The 24,566-nt window shown below is 44.8% G+C and overlaps 1 protein-coding gene across 4 annotated transcripts; it reads right to left on the reverse strand.

The window, feature by feature from the left end:
• Positions 1 to 3,883: 3,883 nt before the first annotated feature.
• LOC136944150 (S-adenosylhomocysteine hydrolase-like protein 1) lies at positions 3,884 to 23,955 on the reverse strand. 4 transcript variants are annotated; one of them, XM_067237806.1, is made up of 17 exons: positions 23,531 to 23,955; positions 16,228 to 16,339; positions 15,876 to 16,004; positions 14,960 to 15,060; positions 14,552 to 14,654; positions 12,278 to 12,372; positions 12,085 to 12,191; positions 11,818 to 11,934; positions 11,071 to 11,134; positions 10,853 to 10,941; positions 10,453 to 10,523; positions 9,930 to 10,024; positions 9,191 to 9,289; positions 8,749 to 8,817; positions 8,011 to 8,089; positions 6,634 to 6,754; positions 3,884 to 6,404 (listed from the first exon to the last, which is right to left on the reverse strand). In XM_067237806.1, the coding sequence occupies exons 1-17, from the start codon at positions 23,711 to 23,713 to the stop codon at positions 6,398 to 6,400; spliced, it is 1,641 nt and encodes a 546-aa protein (XP_067093907.1). In that variant the 5' UTR covers positions 23,714 to 23,955; the 3' UTR covers positions 3,884 to 6,397. The 4 variants fall into 4 exon arrangements, with proteins under 4 accessions (XP_067093907.1, XP_067093890.1, XP_067093916.1 ...); XM_067237789.1 differs by having other exon boundaries at positions 15,876 to 16,019; XM_067237815.1 differs by lacking the exon at positions 3,884 to 6,404 and having other exon boundaries at positions 6,630 to 6,754.
• Positions 23,956 to 24,566: the final 611 nt, after the last annotated feature.

Here is a 24,566-nt window from a genome sequence, read left to right on the forward strand (position 1 = left end):
ATGATGTTGACGTTCCGGATATAACCCCACTACAGCCCACCTTCAGACCCATCAACCCACCTGGACCCCAGCTCATCCGGACAGCTAGCTACACCGCCCTGCAGCTTTACCAACTGTTTTTTACTAACTCTGTTTTACAGAGGATAATTCAAAACACCAATTGTTATGCTTCCACTCACAACTCGACATCCACTAAACCGTGGATTGACTTGACATTGCAGGACATGTTTTCCTTCATGTCCCTGGTCATCTACATGGGTTTAGTCAAATGCAGTTCGTTGACTGATTACTGGCGAAGGAATAAACTGTACAACTTGCGGTTCCCAAAACAGGTAATGACCGGTAAGAAGTTCCTCAGAATCACCCGAGTCATTCACATCAGTAGCATAGCGCAGGATGCAGCAAACGACAAGAAGAAAGGTACAGCAGCCTACGACCGTCTTTGCAAAATAAAGCCTCTCTACCAAGAGATTAGAGAGGCCTGCCAAAGGAACTATCACCCTGACCAGGATATTGCCATCGACGAGCGGATGGTTGCCTCCAAAGCCCGCACTGGGCTCAAACAGTACATGAAAAATAAGCCTGTTCGCTGGGGATACAAACTGTTTGTCCTGGCTGACTCCAAGAGCGGTTATACATGGGACTTTTTTGTCTACGAGGGAAAGGTTCCGGGAACCAGCGGCAAGGGGATGAGTTACGAGTCGGTAATGGAACTGGCGGACACGCGCTTGCTGGGCACCGGGTACAAACTTTTCGTCGACAATTTCTACACGAGTCCCACCCTTTTCCGCGACCTCCTTCAGAAGAGGATCTGGGCGTGCGGGACCATCCGCACGCACACCATCGGATTCCCGAGAACGAGCGCCAACGGCCTGGACTCGAAATCTCCCCGGGGCAGCATCCGCTGGATCAGGAAGGACTCGCTCCTGTTTGTCCAGTGGCGAGACACGAGGGACGTGTCGCTCTGTTCCACGCTCCACACGGCGCACTCGGGGGACACCGTCAAGAGGAGGGTCAAAAATGCCGATCAGGGCTGGGAGATTAAACATGTCCCAGTTCCACCAGTGGTAAAGGAGTACAACGAGTATGTACTATATATTCAACTGTGTTTTATGCTTTTTAAAATGTAATATGTGTGGTAGATATCTATATATAGATAGATATATATAGATCTATATACATGTGTGTTTTGATACATTTCTCTCAGCATGTTGTTTCTTCTTCTGTCCTACAGGTGTATGGGTGGAGTGGACCTCTCTGACGCCCTGATAGGGTACTATTCAGTCAGGCACAAGACCCAGCGGTGGTACAAGACCTTCTTGTATCATTTCATGGACATTGCGATTGTGAACGCCTTCATCCTCTACAAAGACATCCAAAAGCGTAAAGGAGAGAAACCTCTGACGCAGAAGATCTTCAGAGAGACCCTCGTCGAGGAGCTGGCGGAGGTGGGCTGTCAATACGCGGCCGATCCCGGCTCTTCGTCTCCAAACACGACATCTGTTGCTCCAGATAAGACACACCACAGGCTAGTGTACATCTGTGGAGACAGCACCAAAGGTCGGCAGAGGTGCAAGCACTGTGGTGTACAGACGCCAGTGAAGTGCTCCTCCTGTGACATGGCGTTGTGCTTTGTCTCCAAACGTGACTGCTACAACGCCTGGCATGACGCTCAAACACTGGAAAAGCTGGAGCTGTAAATATGTGGGTGTGAAAATGGATGTGAAAAGTTTTTCTTTTATAAAACTTGTTTTCCACAGTAGCACTTGTTCTGACTCGTATGTACAACGTTTCGTTTCAAGAAGGGGAAAGAAGCAGTATAAAGTGTTTTATGCTACAGTTACTCTGCGTCAGGGTAGGTCTGGATAGTGGATGGGATGGCTGTAAGTGTCACCTTTCAGTAGAGAGAAATGTCTGGATTAGGGATGCTCCGATCTGATCAGCGCCGATCCATATCGGCCGATATTCCCATTATCGGTTTTGATCGGTGTTCTCAAAACGGCCAATCAAACATGGCCGATCAGATGACATAAAATCTGCGAGAACTACTATGAGACGTTTCAATAAAACGTTAGATAGGCATTTCAGGCCGCCAATGGTAAGAAATGATTCTTTAACCTTTAGATGCGTGAGTTCTAAATATTTCCGACGCTTCCACCAGAGTTTGTTTTCCAAAACGGAAGCTAGCTAGCTTTAGTTAGCTTCCGTTACCTAGCAACCTAGCATAATACTCGTAGCAATGCTACTACCTGCTAGTGTTACTTGTTAGCCTCTAATTGTACATTTTGAAGCCATACTATAGCGTTTGTCATAGTTTTTGCCTATCGGAAAATAGTCGGTTGGAATTTTCAGAATCGCACATGTGCGACGTTACTCTGTGAGACCCGCATTCGAACGAAAACAGTCACGGACAGCCACTGCTTTTTGGAAGGCCAATAAAGACCTCTTTCCTGCTCTCGCACAAGCAGCACGAGTCTTCCTCCACACCTTGTACAAGTGTAGATGGCGAGCGACTTTTCCTCGTGTTCCGTAACCATGTCCCCCGTGCCTCCTCGTGTTCCGTAACCATGTGCCTCCGTGTGTTCCGTAACCATGTCCCCCGTGCCTCCGTGTGTTCCGTAACCATGTCCCCCGTGCCTCCGTGTGTTCCGTAACCATGTCCCCCGTGCCTCCGTGTGTTCCGTAACCATGTCCCCCGTGCCTCCGTGTGTTCCGTAACCATGTCCCCCGTGCCTCCTCGTGTTCCGTAACCATGTCCCCCGTGCCTCCTCGTGTTCCGTAACCATGTCCGCCCGTGCCTCCTCGTGTTCCGTAACCATGTGCCTCCTCGTGTTCCGTAACCATGTGCCTCCTCGTGTTCCGTAACCATGTCCCCCGTGCCTCCTCGTGTTCTGTAACCATGTCCCCCGTGCCTCCTTGTGTTCCGTAACCATGTGCCTCCGTGTGTTCCGTAACCATGTCCCCCGTGCCTCCTCGCGTTCCCAGGAGGTTCAGATGAAGTCTGAGTAATTTCGTTTACTAATGTCAGAATAAATCCTACAACGAAAATGTATATGTGAGGAATGTTTATTTTAACGATTGAAAACAGATAACGCTACATCATAGACTACTGTAGTATGTGTTGCCCGGGCAACACAGGCTAATGTCATGATGCTAATACTTCAGTGAAATAGTTGACTACTGTTTCCGAAAGTAGATGTACTTCCTTAATAATATCAGCTTATACTGTACATTACACATCACAATTGTGTGTCATATCACAAAGTAAAATGAGTAAATAGTTATCACCCTAGCCTCTTTGCTTGTGGCGTTTCTGCAGCTGCCTTGCAGTAAAGCTACAGTTAGCCTAGTTATCCCCCAAGTTAACAGATGCGAAACGAATGTTCTGCCAAAGGTAGTCACGCGTGTTTTCGTGACGTTAGTGACGTAGTGACGTTAGTAACGTAAGTGACTGTGGCTAGCAAATTAGCCACAGTTAGCTTCACTTTTCGCCACAAAAACTTAACTTAAGCCTAAACCATGCAACGGAACGTAAATTCCAATAGAAGCAACTCAATCGCTACCAAGACGAAACTTTTGACACCTACGTTGTCTATGTAGGCCAAATATTGACTGAGTTTTAGGGGGGCAAAAAGAATAATAAAAATAATATATATGTGAGAACAAAGGTTGTGCTCTCGCCGAAGGCTTGAGCACACCCAATAAATTGGTTATTCATGGTACTTTACAAAGTTCTTGCCAATGACTTAAAGCTACATTTCATAACTACTGTATCTGAGATGTTTATCAGTTTTGATTAATATAACCAATCCTGACCCATTTGTTAGCTTTACATACCCTACAACTGGACAGTTGGAATAATACAATATCTGAAGCATTTTATTTCAGACACATAAAAGTTTATTAAAGGGATCAGTGCACACCAACCAACAGATAAATGAAGAAACTGAAGTAGAAGCCTCGAATCACAGCTCACTCATATGATACATAGAAAAACAGACATCTAGACTACACTCTATGCATCTTGTGTTAGCAATGCTCAAACTGTTACATTTGTGCGGGAATATGACAGAACCTGCAACCTTTACAACACTGAAATCACAGGAACAGTTGCTTTGAATAGTTTGAATGAACACATCAAATCAGCTCACTGCACAGATAAATATATACCTTTGTGAACAAAAACTAAATGTTTTCCAACAAAATATTTTTCTAACCAGCAGTATTTGTCAGTTTGACACATTCATTTAATTGTAATGGTTTTGACAGCATCAACGACACTATTCCTATGGAACACTTTATTAATTTGACATCATAGGCATTCTAATCAAGCCAATGCATATGAAGGCAAATATTCTGAACCATAAACTTGATGACATCCTTTAGGTGATGACATCATAAACTTGATGACATCCTTTAGGTGATGACATCATTAACGTGATGACATCCTTTAGGTAGTGCATCTGAAGAGAACATCAAGGGGGACAGTGTACATTAAAAATACCCAATAACATACACAATACTAAACTAGTCTCTACATTGAGAGGTAGTTTCCCAAGAATCTAAAACTGTGCCTGTATGTCATGTTATAGCTCAAGTAACATTTTTATCAAAATGCTTAGACAAAAGCCGTTTGGTACCATAAACAACTAAAAAGCCTTCACACTAAAAATGTATGCCCATGTTGGTGCATAGCCATTATATTGCAGAGTAGGAACCATGAAGGGCAATTCTATACTGTAGGGAACAGTATCCAGTTGGGTGATGGAATATACACAAGTTAATGAGTCACAAGGCACTGTCATTGGACCGGTAACCATAGTTACAACACCCATACCTGCCAACAACCACCTCCTCGAAAGTCCTTGGTTATAGTGCAAATATAAAAGCAGTTCACTTCACAGTAGAATTAGCTAATATATCTCTTCAGTGTATTTTTCATATGGCTAAAACCAAAGCAGTGAGAGGATAAGAAAATAATCTGAAACCGAAGCAATCCCCTCAGTTCTCACATACGCGAGTGGAGGACTTACGTGTTCGTCCTTCTGGATTCCTCTGGGAGCTAGCCCTACTGAGGCCGGCATATGAACTGTCACAATTTAAATCTATCAAACTTGATGTATAGTCTCTCTTCCGTTAACAGCGATGATAGTACGAGTTGCTGCCTATGCGATGACGGCGTGAAAACATGGATGTGGATGCAGACACAACACAGAAGGACAACATGGTGATCAGGAGGGTTAAAGTATTAAGTCACACAAAGTAACGCTACAACAACCAGAAAACAACAGTATTATGAAAAAGATTCGTCAATTCAAAAACTCAACAGATTTTGCACCCCCCAATAGAATTAGATTTGTGAATAATGAAATACTAAGAACGGATAAGAGGCAACTCTTACTCCGTTAGTCAGAAAATGTCAGAAAAAATGAATCAAAACGTTTTGAATGATTTTGTTTTTGATCTAGAGGTTGTGACATTGGTACAAAACCAGCACTTGCATTTCCATTCTATGCATACAGTACATGTTTATACCAAGGCTCTTATATATCACAGTCCTAAACACTGACTGTGAACCAGCAAAATGTGAGCTGCATGGAAAACACAGTACCAACACATGCTGTATGTACAGTAACTGCCTTGGTACATCTACCCAGGGCAGACAATGCTCCACTACACAGCGATCACTGCACAGCTTTGGATTTCTAAATCTTAAAACGAAAGACAGAGGTGTCGGATTTCAAATGTTCAAGCAGAGAAGAAAGTGTGTGAAACGTCGTAAGTCTTTTATGAAGAGGTCATTGCCTCATGCTCCTGGAATGAATACTCGGAATGCAGGGACATCCAATCAAAAAGCAAGTGCATCTTTACCACAATTTACCCCTTCACCTAACAATCATTTGGCACAAATATATTAACATTATAATATATACTCTTAACACTTAGTAAGTACCCCTAACAGTTAAATTCTTGATTAAAAAGGGCTACTCTAGGGAGTAGTTAATACGGTAGAGATACAGTATGTGTGTGCAAGGAAATACCTCAAGTAGACAGCAGGCATTAGGTACTGTACTGTAATTGGTCATTCATGACCAGTGAGGTCCTATCTGTCTAGCTGCTGTGGAGGTGTGTGGTTATGTACATGTGTGTAAACAAAACTAAAATAATTTCTTCTTCTCAGTGCACGGAACAGCAAGTGAAGCAGGAGGACACTCTCTGTGTGGCGACAGGACTATTCAACTGCTTCATTCAAATACATAATATTGTGTTATTGTGCCTCTTGGGAAACGTTTTTAAAATACAAAATATAAAATATATATTTTTAATACGTCTTCTACCATTCTATCGTACGTTGTGACCATTTGGTAGTTTTGTCCTGATGGTGGACAGTGGCCCACTAATACCTGTGAAGACAAAAAGGAAAAATAGAGTTAACTATTAAATCCTGCAAACAGTCATTTAAAATGTTAGTCGTTAATCACATCACATTTCCCATAATCCATTTAGCAGACGATTTTATCCATAAGAACTTACAAAAGTGCACATACAGTACAAGTGCTGCAGTTGAAATGTTACGGGTTTTGTATACTATTGACAAATACTATTGTATCTTGTCGGAGGGGAGGTGATTACCTGTAGTAGTTGGGTTTGAAGGGTCCATTCTTGTTGAGGCCCAGGTACTTGGCCTGATCATCGGAGAGTTCTGTCAGGTGGGCGTCGAAGGTGGGCAGGTGCAGGCTGGCAACATACTCATCTGGAACACAAACAGGTACCTTACATAAGAGGTGAACAAGCGTTCACAGCAAAGAGTCATTCACTGCAGGGTTCACCGCAGGTATTCTAAACTACAAACAAACAAACATCTACATACAACATGAAACTGTGAACTATGTCCCTGCAGCTAATATTATGTCCATGTAGCTAGTACTATCTCTGTAGCAAGTAGTAAGTTCCTGTAGCTAGTATTATTTCAGTTGTTTAATTCAGTAACACTGCTAAGACTTGTAATGACACCTATCAAACACTAGAGGATATGTGCAAGGCTTAAGACTGCAATATGCTTCTGCGTCTCCGTTTACGGATAGGCGGGCGCACGGATACGCACGGATACGGACGGATACGGACAGATACGGACGGATACGGACGGATACGGACGGATACGGACGGATACGGACGGATACGGACGGATACGGACGGATACGGACGGATACGGACGGATACGGACGGATAGACTGCGTTTATGGTTCTCCGTAGGCTGTGGGTGCTGAAAACAATTCACCGCCAGAAGAGTAAGTGGCGCAACGGTTTTTTGTAAATCGTTGTGGAGTGTTTATTTACGTAGGTTATCGAGAAGTCGGAGCAAATTTACAAATTAGCCGTTTCATCAATAAAATACGCACATTTTCAGCAACTACAGTGCCCATTTCTCGTCACATTTTAATTCAGATGCTGATTTACATGTACAGTTTAGCTGAAATATGAATTGTGAAAACTTACAGCAATGGCGGTCAAAGGATTCTGTTCGTCCTGTTTATCCCGGCAACCCCGCCCCCGCCCCTGACGCAAGCGATTCTTAATACTGACCAATCACAGCCAAGGGGGTCTCCGTAGCTCACGACGGATAGTTAGAAAATTCAGGAGGTGCACGTCGAGCTCTCCGGGGCTCTCCGAGGGCTGACGGAGAGCTCGTAGAGGGCGTTCCTCGGAGAAGAGGGCGTTCCCATGTGTCCGTTTTTCGAAAAACGCAGAAGCATATATAAGCCTTTAAAATAAGGCCTCTGCACATCACTGGTAAAACTAGCTTGCAGAAATACACTCGATAACGTCAAGAAGGTAGGGAAAATCTCTCGGCTAGATACTCATGTCTATGAGCTGAAGCATGTGATCTCATTTAATCATAAACCCTGATTGAATGACCACTAACAATAATCCCACCACTAAAGGTTGTTAAAAAAAATTAAAAAAAAAGATTAGCAGGCAATACTCAAAACACTGAGAACACATTCTCACCCATCTTCTTGGGCAGCAAGTAAACATCCTGTTTGTAACGGCCCTCTGGAGCGTTGTACAACTCGATGAGGGCAAGAGCCTGCAACACAACCACACAGCCCACGCACTGAATCAACACATGAACCAAGACACGAGCGCACACAGCAATACTTAAAACACAGAGAAGTATCCTAAACATGAAGAAAAAAAAGACGTTGATAAATAAAGTAGCAGAGAAGTTGATGTTATCTGAGCAGGGGCATCGACAGTGTGCTCCCCTCACTTTAGCCTTAATCTAAACCAGATGTAGCCAGTTGAGGTTTAAGTCCTCATCAGCCAGCTAAGTTATTATTAGCACTATCAGGTCAATACACCCTGTTATCTCCTACCACACCGCTAATGAACATAACTAGGAGACAGGAGGAAACAGGAGACCAAGTGCCAGAAGCACACTGGCTGGAAGATGGTAGGAGCAACTCACTGGGCTGTGCGACTGACAGAGGCAGAACATGAGTGCGTGTGTGGATGTATTTGTGTGTGTCGTGCACGCACGTGGTTGTATGTGTGTGGTGTGTGTGGTATGCGTGTAGGGGAAGGGTATAGCTCAGCAGTAGAGCGTATGACTGGAGATCTAAAAGGTTGCAGGTTCAAATGCCCCTCCGTGTGTGTCTTTGGATGAAAGTGTCTGCTAAATGACTACGTTATGAAGCCATTATACGTGTGTTATGTGTGTGAGGCACGCGTGGAGCCCCCTGTCACCTGGGTGGTGGCGGTGATTGACAGGACGAAGGTGGGGACGGTGGAGCAGCTGAGGTTCAGGAGGCGACCCTGAAGGAGACAAGACCTGCGTCAGCTGCACCTGAGGAACCAGCATCAGTGTGTGGAGGAACAGGTGTGCGAGGGTATAGGTTTGACAATTCTGGTGAGAACCCAAAGTCACCACTAGTACAGTACATGAAGGAAGAACAGAACTATGGAGGGCATTTTCCTGGTCCTCACAACTTCAAGTGCTATGGCTAAGGGGGGGATTAGGTTTTTGTTTCCAGGTTAGGGTTAGAATTAGTGTTAAGGTTAGAATTACATTAAGGGTTAAGATTAGGGTTAGGGATAACACGACTTTGAATGGGAGTGAATTGTAGGTCGTCATTCGTATAGTAAAACAAGCGTGTTAGTTTGCTAGTGTGTGTGTGTGTGTTCTAACCTCAGCCAGCAGGATGACCCTCTTGCCGTCAGGCCAGATGACGTGGTCCACCTGAGAACGGACTCTCTCCCAGGTGAGCTCAGGGGTCCGCAGGCTGGCCTGGGGAACAGGATCACACCGGTCAGCACACACACCTCAACACACACACACACACACCTCAACACACACCTCAACACACACACACACACACACACACACACACACACACACACACACACACACACACACACACACACACACACACACACACACACACACACACACACACACACACACACACACACACACACACACACACACACACACACACACACACACACACACACACACACACACACACACACACACACACACACACACACACACACACACACACACACACACACACACACACACACACACACACACACACACACACACACACACACACCAACTCTTACACACGCTGACCCTCTCTCACACGCATGCAAACACAGGCACACACCGAAACGCTAACTCTTACACACACACCCACCCTCCTGTACAAGAACACTGAACATCCCCACCACAGCCCTAACATCCACATATCCATCACTCCAGATACACACGGCCACTGTACACCATCAGAGCTGAACCCTGAGGTATCGAGCCGTCAGTCTGCTGGGGATGGGCAGTGAGGGTTTGTTCCATCAGAGCTGAACCCTGAGGTATCGAGCCGTCAGTCTGCTGGGGATGGGCAGTGAGGGTTTGTTCTCCTCACCACGTCGATCTCCGTGTTGGAGTGTCCCATGTTGCAGACGATGGAGCCGTTCTTCATGCGGTCCAGCTGGTCCCTGGTCACCACGTTCTTGTTTCCTACAGAAACACCAAAACAGTCAAACAGAAACGCCAAAATAGTCATACAGAAACACTAAAACAGTCATACAGAAACGCCAAAACAGTCATACAGAAACACCAAAACAGTCTCAGCCTGGTCACCATTTTCTTGTTCCCTACACAGAGACCCAAACAGACCCAGCCCACGTCACGGCCTTGCCAACAATAACTGCCCTAAAGGGGATTAAACAATGAAGAGGTCCCGGACAGCAGATGACCCTAAATGCATTCATTGATTGAGCCAGACAGGCCTGGATTGGAAACGCATAGATTACTATAATCCCATGTCAAAAACGAAATTATAATCATATACTTCTGTACATGCGGTCCATGTATGCATGGTACATAAGTGATTACATCCAGTAAACCGTGGTTGGGACATTGATGAGGAAGATGAAGATGCATACCGGTGCATGTGATGATGACGTCCACCAGGCGAATGATCTCGTTGAGTTTGACCACTCTGAAGCCGTCCATGCTGTAGGAGACATGGGGAAAGGAAGCAGTACGTCACGTGACATGAAGTCTCTCTACACAGCCAATGAGTCCAATGCAATGGCAGTGTATTCGTTGTCTATTCTGGGGTTCAGGATCGTCACAATGGCCACATTTCCAAACGTGTGTTTGTCATTTACACTTTGCAGGAGGAATAGATGCTGTCATGGTTCATTTCAGAAGGGGATTACACAACTGCTTCTGTGTCTATTTTTAGACTGATATTTCTCTCAGTCAGCAGCAGTGGGTGACATTTAAAATAGTCAGCACTTCCTCATTCCTGCTTCCTTCTTCCTGTGTCCTGTGCCTCACCAGCCCTGCAGGGCGCAGATGGGGTCGATCTCTGTGATGTAGACGATGGAGCCCAGGGCCTTCAGGGCAGCACAGCAACCCTTTCCAACCTGCAGGGAGAAAGCACAACACACTGGTATTGAACATATACACACACGTGAATATATCATTCCATATATAATTCTCAATGTACACCCACACTAACAGGACATGTAGAATTGATTGATGTATCCTCTCACCTCTCCATAACCACAGACAACCACCTGTTTCCCCCCAAACATTACATCTGTGGTCCTCTTCAGCCTGCCGACATGGAAAGAGAAACAAGGACAAAGAGAGGGAGAGAGAGGGAGAGAGAGAGTGAGGGAAAGAGAGAGAGAGACAGAAAGAGACAGATGGACAAAGAGAAGGAGAGAGAAAGTGAAAGAGATAAACATCAAGAGAAAGAGAAACAAAGACAGAGAGAGAGAGAGAGAGAGAAAGCGAAAGAGAGACATCAAGAGAAAGAGAAACAGAAAGATAAATTGAAACAGAGAGAAGAGGTGAGAGGGTAAAGAGGGTTGGTGTGATAGCTCATCCTCCAGGAGGACGCATGCTGTAATGGTCTATCAAGGCTAACTCCCAAGCCATCAGGCCACACAGAGTGGCTCCACTGATTTATTGGGCCTGTCGTTACACAGTAAAAGGCCAGATATGCTGAGAATGCATCATCTTCTGCTTTGGGGACATTGAGAACCATACAGCTAGGGAGAGGGGCAACTGTAGAGTATAGCTGCACAGTTATACGATATAAATGTATACTTATGATGACTGTATATTTACATTATGCACAGTGTACAGTAGTATGTGTATTGTGCAGTGAACATCATTTCTCATTGAAAATAGGTGACGAAAAACAGAAATCCACAACAATCCTTTGTGCAAAGATTATTCCATTGGATTTGATGGTACTCTGCCAAGTTCGAGTCCAGCGTGAGCTCACTCACCCGTCCAGGATGGACTCCCTGCAGCAGTAGAGGTTGTCAAACTTCTGCTTTGTCACAGAATCATTCACATTCATGGCTGGAACACACAGCTTGCCTGCTTTAGACAGCTGATACAGCCTGCAGGGAAGAGAAGAGAACTGCAGTGTTGGTGTCTGAGACTTCTTCATGACCAAGTGAACAGCGGTGTGTGCGTGTGTGTCAATGTGGATAGCAGTGTGTGTGCGCACGCACGTGTGTGTGTGTAAACCCCTCTGAACATCCCATCACCTGTGGACCCCTGTAACACTCTCCTCCACAATGCCTCGTATCTTCTTGAACACGTTAGGGTACTTCTTATACACCCAGTGGGTCAGGTCCCCTCCATCATCCAGGATCTGACACACACACACACACGTTACAGGATGAACATAAGGGCACTGCTGCATGGTTCCTTGCCACTGAATCCAGGCCATGTCATTACCATGTTAGGCTGCCAGCCCTCCATATTGACGCAGCGATCGATGCACCACCAGAAGTCATCCTCAGACTCGCCCTTCCAGGCAAAAACAGCCACACCTACAAAAAACACATCACACTGTTGGACTAACAGTCCAAATCTGACTCTGGCATCACAGGACAGAGACAGAGGGACAACCACTAAGCCCTTTCTTTAACTAGTACTGAGTCTTTAACATCACCAGCATCTGGCCTCAGTCGAGGAACTAGTCCCAATGGGAACATGTTTGATCACATCGGTGTTCCATGTCGTAGTAATCTGCTTTAAAGCCATATTAGTAATATGAAGGACGGCTTAAATACAGACATCTGGAGTGGCGGTGTGCATACGTGCACACACACACGCACACATACACAGTGGCGACTTTACTTCTCAACGCTACACTCCAGCAACAGTGTAGCATTAAAGCTCACCTCATACTCTCATAACCTTTTGCAAAGCAGGTGTGAAAATCTGATATAGAAGTGGGCCATAACATTCTTGTTGTAAAAACAACTTGTGACATAAGTATGGGAGCTCATGTATCATATCAGCGCTAGTCCGGAATTACTGGTTGCATCAGCACAAGTTGTCACCATCTGTTATGAACCAAAGACTCTGCGCTAAGCACTATATTGGCTTCCTAAACAACAGTAAGGTGCATTTGTTTTGTGTTCCGACTTCTCCCCACTGATTCTGCTGACTGCTGAATGAGCAGGTTATGGCTTGACGCAACAGCTGGTACAGGAATGGAACAGCTCTTGGGTCGTTCCAACCAGGGATTGACAGAGGGTACCATACCCTTTCATCTGTTTGTCGGGGGGATTTATCTGCATAAAAATCTGGAACAACTGTTTATTAGAAAGGGATACACTGACAGATGGGGCTTGAAAGACCTAGGCAGAAAGAGACAGCTTATGTAAAAGGACAGAGTTTTTTTTTTTTTTAACACAGAAATAGTGGTACTAAACGAATCACGACACCGCTGTGGGGTGGAGAGATGGTGAATAGCTCAAACACGCTAGCGTGACCTCACGCTCAAGTGAACATGTTGCCCCCTTTGACCCTGCTGCAGGGAGCACTTGGAAACACTAAATGAGGTGACAACGCAACACAACCACCCCACCACACTGTGCTCTTCTGTTTGACAACACTGAACACCGTCTGTCCTGCTTCAGCCTCCCTCGGTGAGCACACTGCTCATCTAGCCAGCTATCTCGCTAGCAATCGAGCAAGTTAGTTATATAGATTCTTAATCCGTCCATCTCTGCTTACTTGATCATCGGACCTGCTCGCTCTCTGGTGTCATCTCAATGTCTCCTTTACTGTGTGTGTGTATTTGTCAGGTAACCAAATCTAATTACACAAATCCCCTCTCTCATGTCGAACAGTCCCTCCCTGGCTCCCCACCTCTGAAGGTAACCAGGTCTGCAAGACCGGCGGATCCCTGCGGTGGTCAGTGCAGACAGACTTGAGAATCCCTGGCAACCAGAGAAGGGTCGTCTGGGTTCTGTCATTTATTGACTGGCACGATACTTGATGCGTTCTCTCTGTCTCTGGGGCAGAGTGTTGTCTCTAGGGCAGAGGGTTTTCTACGGAGCTTAATAAGCACATTTACAACAGGTTTCCTTGGTTTCTAAAGGGCACAGGGGAGTGAATCTCACCACACGCCTCCCCCACTCACAGCCTCACGCCATTAGTGGTGTCATTTATCACATTAGCCCTTCAACTCCATCCAAAACAAGCACAGCCACAGCCACTTGTCAGACATAAAATAACACTACTTAATTGTCTCCATGTATGAAAAGACTCCACATGAGACTAAAGTGTAAATAAAAGGTTCAAAGTCAGTCTTGCAGTCAGTGGGTACACACTGATCTGGGTAGGTCTGCCTGCGTGGCATTTTGGATGGTAGTGTTCTGGTTCTGGGTGGTGGGGTTCTGGTTCTGGGTGGTGGTGTTGTGGTTCTGGGTGGTGGGGTTCTGGGTGGTGGTGTTGTGGTTCTGGGTGGTGGGTGGTGTGGTTCTGGTTGTGGGTGGTGGGGTTGTGGGTGGTGGTGTTCTGGTTCTGGGTGGTGGCGTTCTGGATCTGGGTGGTGGGGTTGTGGGTGGTGGTGTTCTGGTTCTGGGTGGTGGTGTTCTGGATCTGGGTGGTGGGGTTGTGGGTGGTGGTGTTCTGGTTCTGGGTGGTGGTGTTCTGGTTCTGGATGGTGGTGTTCTGGTTCTGGGTGGTGTTCTGGTTCTGGTAGGAGCTTCTTACCGCTCTCTGACAGGGCAGCAGCCACCTCGTTCTGGGTGGAGTAGATGTTACAAGCTGTCCAGCGACACTGGGCCCCTAGCGCCATCAGAGTCTCAATCAGCACCTGCCGACACACAAGGATGGGATTGGGGGAAGGCACTGGAACGTAAGTAAACAAAATACTTTTGACAGTTTAGTTTTGATTTACATATCATTTGGTTGACGTATGAAGGAGGAAATGAATCAAGTTATTTTATCATCGGCACAACCTTTGCGAGTGTAGAGGGATTTTAAAAGAAGCTTATGTAATAGTGTGCAAGTACACAGTGTCCCCAGACAGAGAGAGAGGGCACGCACGAGAGAGAGAGAGAGAGAGAGAGAGAGAGAGAGAGAGAGAGAGAGAGAGAGATAAAGATTCTCCTAACTTACTGCAGTCTGCGCGGTAATGTGGGTGCAGCCCACAATTTTGGCCCCAGCCAATGGCTTCTCCCCCTGAGCTCGCTTTCTGAGAGAGATTAACGCTGACATATCTAAAAAGGGGGACAAAGAGAAGGTTGGGAAGGAGAGAGAGGAGAAGCAAATTCCTTAGATGAGGGTGAATTAAACTAAACGTAACTTTCTACCAAGCATAAAATATCTACTTCCTCCTTTCTTATTAAAGTAATTTGCATATCAAAAGACTAGCGAATGTCATGAAAATAACACCGTGAAGCAGTCTTTGAGCTAAAGCCTAGACTGTGAGCAGCCAGCAAGCGTCAGCAAGATGGCAAGTGTCGATATAAATATGGATAGCCAGCAAGATAGGGAATACAGGATTTCAGACATTCACAGAACTGAGTGAAGCTCGTACTATTATAAACATTCACATAATTTACTGTTCGCTTGGGTTAAGGGCACCAAAAGTAGCATTTAGCCGTACATCATTTCCTGTGATACCTGCAAACCTGTCCTCTGCATGTTATATTTGAGGTCCTGTTGTACCACTGTCTGGCAAGAGACTGCACTCTGACCACCGAAATACTGTTATAGAACTAATAGCTTTAGATAAAAGCATTGCCTAATGACTGTATCTAAGCTCAAAGTATCAGGCCTAACCTGGATAATTCAGCCAATAGAGCCTGTAAACTACAACAAGGCCCCAAACCTGCGTGGTAAATCACACTCAACGAAATTGGACAGTGACCAACACACCACTGTGCCATACCACAGAACCCTAAGGAGAAGACTGAAGAACGACAAGCAAATAATGCTAAAACAACAGCACGTTGTTCAGTTTAGGGTGAGCCGTTCAGTTGGTGTCCATCGATCTGGTCCCTAGAGAACAGCAGGTCAGGACGTCCCCCACCTTGCTCTGCGATCTCAATCTCTCGGCGGCCGAACTCCGCCTGCTTGATGTTCTTGACGCAGAAGTCGCCGGAACCTCTGGAGTTGACCTGCGTCTTCTCCCGCGGGGACGTCTCGTCATCGGAGCTGTCTGTGTAGGAGGCAGCTAGGTGTGAAGGCACGGAAGTAGTTTTATTATGTGTGTGTGTGAGACAGAGAATGTGTGTGTTCGTGGGAGAGAGAGTGCGTTTGTGTGTGGGAGAGAGAGTGCGTTTGTGTGTGGGAGAGAGGGTTTGCATGTGTCTCGCATGCTTGCGTGTATGGGTATGTGTAGTGTGGGTAATATGTGTGTGTCTGCGTGTGTATGTGTGTACCTGAGCTGTAGCTGTCAGTGGATGACTGAGAGATAGATCTGGACAGGGAGCGACGTCCAGCCTTGGTAGGAAACCTCTGGAACTCCTGCTTGTCCTCCACGAACTGGATCTGCTGCAGGGGCAGAGGAAAAGACAACATTCACTTATAACTCTCCTGAAAGGTTGAACCAGGTTTACGTTCAAGGCCTTGTTTGTTTACATCCCGCCTAATCTACGTATTGAAGATTAAATAAAAGAGTGGAAAGTAGTATGTTGTTATCTGGTGAGAACTGTACTGTATGTACAGTGAAGATTATGGGATGGAAACCATGTGACTCCCATCCCTTGAAATGTGAACCTTTTTACTGCTGACTGCAACCAAAACTGGATGGTAATACGTGACAAAACAGGCATTGTGTACGTAGAGTGATAATGACATCTCATTCATGAGTTCTGGATGAACCAGTATCCACACTGCCAAAAATGCTTTTGATACTGAGCTGTGGTGTCCATAGCATTACTTAAAGAACAGATACAATGAATGATAATAAATGGCTACGCCCATTGTTCGACAGGTCATGTTATTCTAATAACGGCTTTTAGGCCAGCTGCAAAGAATAGTGGATTGAAATAGACTGAAGACTTTGAACTCTCTCAAATAGGAATTCTGTCAAGTCTGACTTGTGACTGTTGTCTGTTGTAATCGCCCGACATTTAAAAGCAGCAGTACAGCAGTGGAACGCAGAGAGAACCATGTCTTCAGTCCATTTCAGGCTCTGAAAGCAGGCTCCTGATAGGGAAGCATCAAAACCACTTCCTCTTCGAGCACGTTGAGCATGACTGCAATGTCAACACAACACGCTTGGTGAAAAAGTAAAGTGTGTCATCTCTCTGGTGTTTCGACACAAGAAGAAAATAAGCTCACTGGACAGCACACAAACCAGATTTGAAAATGTGATAAGTCACACAAGTTATGATCAGATACTGAGCAAATCGTTGTGTCGACACAGGCATAGGTGGTAGAGTGGCCATCTACAATAAGCGGTCTTTTCAAGACTGACAAGTGTTGGATGGGCTTGTGGCGTGCCTATTAAATGTAAATGATGTATATAAATGATATAGTAAATGATGTGTTCCTTTGTATGTTAAAATGCAACCATCCATTAAATGGAGGCCATTATCATCACTGCGTTTCTCATGTCACCACGGTTCTTCTATCTTCTGGCTTCAATCTACTGCTAGCCAGCCAGGATAGAAAGACAGCAGGTATCACAATAATTGAACTAATGAATCTTCGGCCAACCAAGATTGACTCTAACAAGATGGATTAGAGGACAGAAATCCTGCACCAGCACGCACTCATAAAAGGTTCATTATCGTACAAAATGTCAACAGTATTCTCCCTCTCGGACTCAAAAAATAGATTTTTTCCCACATCACTGGAGGTTGACATGTAGCAAAGTAGATTAGGCTGGTATTGCACAATGTTAGCCAAGACATGCTAGGGCTAGGTCCTAGAATGCATGCCCAAGCACACAGCCTTTATGTCCTGCCCAGGACTCAGATGTCCACACAAAAGCCTGGACGTGTTCAGTCTAATCCCCCAGTATTTAAAGAATCCAGTAAGTAAACATAAGCTTAATCGCTAGTGGGGTTGCTGGATATGTAGGCTAACAGTATGCATTTTAACATACCAGTGGGTCTTTACATGGATTTGGGATAAGTGAGGGAGAATGAAAACACTAAGTGAAGTCCTTCCTCCTATGTCTGGTCAACTTGTGACCTTTGACCTGAAAGCTTCCTCGTGAAGAAATCAGCCACCAGCATGAGCTCATGCTAACATGAGGACATTCTGTATGTGAGGACCAGACAAACAAGCACCTAAAGTAGTGACCTGAAAAATATTGGAGAAAATAAGTAAGAAGTTAAGTAAGTAGAACAGTTCAATCAAAGCCTTATCTCAAACAGCCATGGCCTTCAACACCAGTGGCATACTCATGCTGGAACCACTTTCATAAGGTTTGTTATTGTCGGGCTGCCTGTGGCTAGGTGGCGAGACGGATGTGTGTATGTGTGTGTGCTGGTGGTGGAGGTGTGTGTGTGTGTGTGCGTGCGTGTGTGCGTGTGTGTGTGTAGTACGAGTTGTAGTTTGGATTTGGAGGTGATGACCTTCTTTCTGAGTTTGGAGTCTGGCCTGTGATGCCTCTCCTGGAGACACCAGAGTTAACACCGGCTGATAAACATGAGCCACTATTGTGGCTTTTACTTTATTCCCCTGTTGTCAGCTTAATATTTTCACAACATCAGTCTGAAATTGATTTCCAAACCAGAAACCCTCTTATGAAGAGCTGGGAATCTCACACACTTCAAAGACTGCAAAGAATACCTCACTATAGGAGGGATTGCAACCTCATCCCCTTGCATGTCCTCCTGGAAGCCAGAAGGACTGAGCTGAGAGCAGGCTGACCCTACACCAGTCTATGTTTGGAATGCTGTTCTTTTTATCAAGTTAATTTGCACATAGTTCACAAGATCAAGCCCATGCTACATAACGACTACTTACGCACACACATATGCACACACACACATGCGCGCACACAAACAGGTAACCTTTTTAAAACTCAATTAAATGAATTGCTCAAGCTGCCACGGCTGGTTGGTAAGACCTTAACGGTCTCACCGGTCTCCCTTTGGCTGAATATCTCTCTGTGTCTCTTTCTCTCTCTCTCTCTCTATATATATATATATATATATGTCCATATATTATGTCCCCCCCTCTCTCTCTCTGCTTCTGTCTCTCTTCTCTGGCCAGCCTGACTCACCAGACTGTGTCTCTGTGCCATGGCTCCTTCCTAGTCGTGCATCCCTTGCCAGCGCTCCAGCTTTTCACCTCCAGAGCCTGCTCTCATGGCAATTTCCACGGCAACAGGGAGCGGGACAGGAACAGGTCACAGTGTCCGCCTGCTGCCATCCTCTTTAAAAGCTGCTCTCCTCTTCTCTACTCCTTTTCTTCTTCCGCCGCTGTTTTTTCTGTTCGGTGTACCTCTCTCAGGCAATGGTTCGTTCAGTATCTCTCTCTCTTTGTGAAGAAGATCTGTTGGCTGAGATTTGGGTAGATATCTATGTCTCTGTTTCGGACTCCATCCTGTGTAATCTACCGTAAGATATCTGCAGATAGAAACTGAGCGTGTGCCGTTAATGAAAGGTATTCAGGGGGAATTAAAGCCCATTGCCATAAGCCTAAAAGCACAGCCGACGCACTGTCAACAGATCCGTTGTAGCCTAAAAATACACGTCATCATCCTGACCCATCCAAACACACAACCACACCAACATGCCTACATGCTACGCTAATACCGGCTAGCACAGGTTGTAGTGGCACACTATAGATAGCCCCAGGAGTGTCAGTGTTACGTGGTTTAATACCAAGCAGCTAACACTAATCCCCACACCTGGCCACCAAGCCTACGCCCCAGAAGTCAATCGCTATGCTACGCTAAAGTGGGGATCATTGCTGAGCCCAGTGACCTCAATCCCAAATATTACACAATATTTCAACTGCTGCTACAATAAAGAGTCAGTCATAGGCCTATATACTCCCTGTTAATGTAGTCTGTATTTTGTAGCCTGTGCGTGACCTGGTAAGCTGTGCAGGTTGATAAAACTTGTTGTGTCAAAGCATCGACTCCACATAAAAGGATAAGCGCATGATGTTTCATGGATGAGGCATGCAATCTTTCTGTGCAAAGTGTTGAATTTTTTATTCTCTATACAAGTGAAACGCACTTTACCAGGCATTCTATAATGTAATGATACTTGAAATACTTGAAGAGAAGAACAGGCTTCTAGGTATAGTTAAGGGGAATTAGCAGTAGCAGTGATGAGCTTTATATAGCTTGGCTCTGGTCAGGGGCGTCCTCGGTTAGTCAAGGTCATCCTTTGGGGTTGCCCTCTCTAATGGCTAAGTAATTATTGGCTCTGTCCAGTACGATTGACAGGTGCCTGCTTCCATTCATCAGTGAGGTCAGCTCTCAGGCCCTACCTATCTGTTTCCATGACGGCAGGATTAATCCCCAAATCAGGCAGGCTGTCTTTAGGGAAGACTCTTCTGCTGTTGTTGGGTTAGGTTTGCAAATATACACAGTATATATATAGGGTGTTTGGGCATACAGTATAATGTATAGCATTTATTTCCCTCTCTCAAGCTCCCTCTTTCACAGACTTTCTCTCTCACAAATCCACAGACTCACCGTCACAGACTATATTTTGACTTTTCAAAAAAAAAAAGAGATTATAGGCAAAATCTCGTTTGGCAGTAGAAATTAGGCTAACAAACTACTACAAGTAGTTTACTACAAAGTTAGTTAGTTAGACTACAAAACAACTGGCTAAACACACACACGGCTTGAGTTGAGTCCTTCATTACAGTTCATCCACCCCTCCCTATGCGCCTATCTCTTTCCCCTGTTCACACCTCGCTGCTGTGGGCATCTCAGGAACAGAAAATCAATGGAACCCTTTCAGGAATATCTGTATATGAAACTGAACTGAAACTGATAGAGTATTCTTGATTTTTCTCTCTCTCTCTGTTTCTCTATATCCCTGTTACTTTCTCCCTCTCTCTCCCTTTCCTCTGTTTCTCTTTCTCTGCCTGCGTCTGTCTGCCTGTCCATCCGTCAGTTCATCTCTCCAGCTCTGTCTCTGAGGAGCCCAGAAGGCAGTACTTCCTGTTGGATCCAAACCAGCATTGCATAATGGCCACCAAGTGTGCATTTTTTTCTGTGTTTTCATTTTTATGTGCGTGTGTACAACAGTGTGTGAAATGCTACACCTCCGCCTTGCATAACATGCCAGGCTGCTCTGGAGGGTAACAGAAGCATACTCCTTTATGTTTCATCATGGGTGAGAAAAAGAGAGAGATGGCGAGAAAGAGGGGAGATAAAAAGAGAGAGAAAAAAATAGAACGATAGAGAAAGAAAAAAAGAGAATGATAGAGAGAGAGAGAGACAGAGAGAGAAAGAGAGAGAAAGAGAGAGAAAGAGAGAGAAAGAGAGAGAAAGAGAGAGAGAAATGTCAGAGAGTGTTTAAGTCAATGGAAACATGCACATGGCAAGCTGTTGAATTAATCAGATGGCAATAACAAGACACACTATTTTCCTATCCTTGGGAGAGGTCAATAGTCTCCTTGTGCTGTTTTGGGAGTGATTTATCCCCATACAATTGACTGTCCCTGTGGGGTTATTAGGCTACACAGGCTCAATGTATCAGGTAAACAAAACTACAGTATGTGGTTTCAGACTGAGTAAACAACAAGTACCATCTATCAATTGTTGGTTAACAGTATACAGTACACAAATCCACAGCACGGTGACTCAGAACTAGATTAGTCAACAGCTTGAGGGTTAGAAGCAGAAACACATGATAAATACACTGTAAAGAGAAATTAACAAGAGTGGGTCTGCCATGGCCAAATGTAGCTAGCCATTGGTGTGATTCAGCACCTCACTGAGATATGAACGGCACCTGGTAAAGGTCATAGCCTACTGGTGCCGGCGGTGCTACCCAGCACATCATACACCCATGTCAGGTTTTTCTCTTCACAGGCCTTCCACCTACACTTGGGCCAATTTGGTCAGCAAAACTGACCCAATATAGGCTACCAAACTTGTAGGAAGAATAATTTCATTCACATTCAATGTTAATCCCAAAGGAAAATAAAGTGTTCAAAGAAACTGTCAGTTACAAAATAGTCTAATAGAGGTGACAACAGATTAATCAATGTTGGCTTTTTCCAGAAGACACTGGCTTTAAACATTCCAACTTTTTCTACTTCCTTAAGAGCGCGATGTTGAAACTCTATTGTAAAGTCACACCCTTCTAATGGCAAACACACAAATCAAACAAAAAGGTATTTTCAGATGATATTTCCTGGACCAGAACTAAAGGTAATAATAACCACATCAAGTTTGACCAGGTGAGTTCAGTTAGGCTTTCAGACCTCTTTGAATTTGAACAGCTTTACTCTAACTGTTCCCTCCAGTTAGCTGGAGTACTCGAGTAACTAGGTAAAGCAGGTTCGGTTGTCCATGAGTCACATGACCGAGCAATCTCACTTCAATCTCACTACGGCTAAAATAACACAGCTTTACTAAACTCTGTGTGGAAACGGAAATCGGAATCATCCAATGGGCTATGTGATTAACTGATTTACAGCTGTTGTCTAAGCCCTTCACCATACTGAACACCACAGCAACGGTTATACAGTATAACCAAGCAGACAGGCTACTTAATTACTTCGGATGGGAAAATAAAGGTCCACCCCATCCTAGCAGTGCAAAAACACTGAATGGAACGAGCTATAGATTTCACTTAAATCCTCTCCAGCAAAAACTTTTATGAAACCGGATCTCAAAGGAATATAAAGATAGTGCCTAGTTGTACTCCATCAAACATTAAATCAGAAATGGATAAACACAATCAATTATCCTGTGCCTGTGCATAATAATAATTTCAGCTCAAGCAATAATCTCAATATCCTTAATCTCTTTAAATAAATAAAAATGCCCAGATGTACAGTTGGCCCTGTACTATGGGGTTTCCAGTTCCAAGCTGAGCTAAATCCATTAGCCAGTTTGCTTATTGCAATGCCACACACATCCAGGGATCAATCTGAGTTTTGGGCTATTTGGAGTCTGTAAATCCACACACCCCACCAAATTAACGTACCTGGTGAAGCAAAAATAAAAACACATTGGCCCAGTTTCTCAGAAATGGATTAAACCTAGACCTAAAGTAGGAGAACAATTAAATGAAGATCTCCATTGAAAACGCTTTTTAGTCTGGGAAACTGGGCCATTGTGCGTGTCTGAGTGTGATGTGTCTGAATGTGGGTGTGGGGTGGAGAAATGGAGAATTTTGACAAAGTTAATCAGGGATAAAAGCCATTTCCAGTGACGGGTTTATAACGGAGCCCTGGGGCATAATGCTGTGTTTCTACTGCACCTCTCTGTGGTCTTCCAAAACGCAGACTGCTCAAAGCCTTAATGCAGTACAGGTGTGTGTGTGTAAGCAGTAACTCTATGAAGAGGAAATATAATGCCGTAACAGCCATGCTGGTAGGTTATTAACTCGTTTCCCTCTTGCATGTTGCGGACTGCCTGCCAAACTAAATGTAGATTGATAGCACACCGGGCATTGACGTCAGGAAATGGGACATCCCGAATAGGACATATGTCGCACGAACAAATGAAAAGGTAACCGATACGCAGAAAGTATTTTAACATTGAACACAAGACAACTTGTATCATGGTATGTCATGTCTTACCTTTTTGACAGGCTTGTGGGTAGGGACCGCGCTGAACGCAGAAGAGGATAGTTCGCCCATGGTCATTTCGCTATTCTTGCTCACTGTCATGGCTGAGTATTTCTCCGCCACGTTCTCGCTCTCCTTTACCTCTTTGCTTGCTTGTTTAAGCTCCGACTTTCCGTCCACCGTGGAGTCAGACATTCTGATCAATTCCTTTTATCAACGATGATTGAAAGCTAGATGTAGGCTACAATTACAGTCAGGCTAACTGTTTAGCCAGCTCAAAATAGATAATTACCAGACGATACAATAGAAACACTGACGGAGGATTACAAACTATTCCGTTGTATACTTAACTGAAAATATAATATTTGGAGGAGAAGCAATTCCTATCAAAAGACATGGGTAGTATCCTCGCGTACCGAAACAGTGAACTGTCTAGTTTCCCGAGCTGTCACCTGAAAATTGTGGTGGGCGGAGCTGGAGATTGAGGCGTGTCTCTACTTATTACTACTGGAGACATCCAGATTCAAGATTTTCAGTGCCTCTGTTGTCTCATTCTCTTCCACCTGGTCACATACACAACAAATATCGGCGAGAAGGCCAATGAGCAGCTGTTCCTAACATCACGATCCCTTCTAGGATGCTAACCAGAAGTGTTCTCCTCGGATCACACTTCTGGTTGTCCGTGTTCTCCTTGGATCACACTTCTGGTTAGCATTTTAAATGTCACAATTTAGGGAAAAATATGTTTTTCCCTAAATTGTGAAATTGATTTTAAGACCTGTCGCTGCATCTGGCCTGTGGACTATAGACGGCTGGATTCCTTTAGGACACCACTGACCCTAACCTCAAAACATACAATACTAACAGTAAAAAGCACGTATTATGAGTAGATCAAGTCTATGAAAACACCTGACACTCTTGAGGCCTGCACTCTCAATTATGAATTAGACAGGTTATTTACTTGAGTATAAGCTTGAGGCAATTTCTGAGAGTCCAGAGAAGATGGCTGACTGGATTAAAGAGGTAAAGGGAAATTGGCAGTGAAGAC

This window comes from Osmerus mordax, chromosome 1 (assembly GCF_038355195.1).
Source record: "Osmerus mordax isolate fOsmMor3 chromosome 1, fOsmMor3.pri, whole genome shotgun sequence".
NCBI lineage: Eukaryota > Metazoa > Chordata > Actinopteri > Osmeriformes > Osmeridae > Osmerus > Osmerus mordax.

What these genes read in the sequence shown, in the direction of transcription:
- LOC136944150 (XM_067237789.1), bottom strand. Translation starts at nt 23,713, where the DNA reads ATGTCTGACTCCACGGTGGACGGAAAGTCGGAGCTTAAACAAGCAAGC. An exon ending in TGCTGCCCTGTCAGAGAGCG is followed by an intron (nt 12,373 to 14,551) that starts GTAAGAAGCTCC and finishes TGTTTTTTGTAG; the next exon opens with GTGTGGCTGTTTTTGCCTGG. An exon ending in AGGGAGTCCATCCTGGACGG is followed by an intron (nt 11,135 to 11,817) that starts GTGAGTGAGCTC and finishes CCATGTCGGCAG; the next exon opens with GCTGAAGAGGACCACAGATG.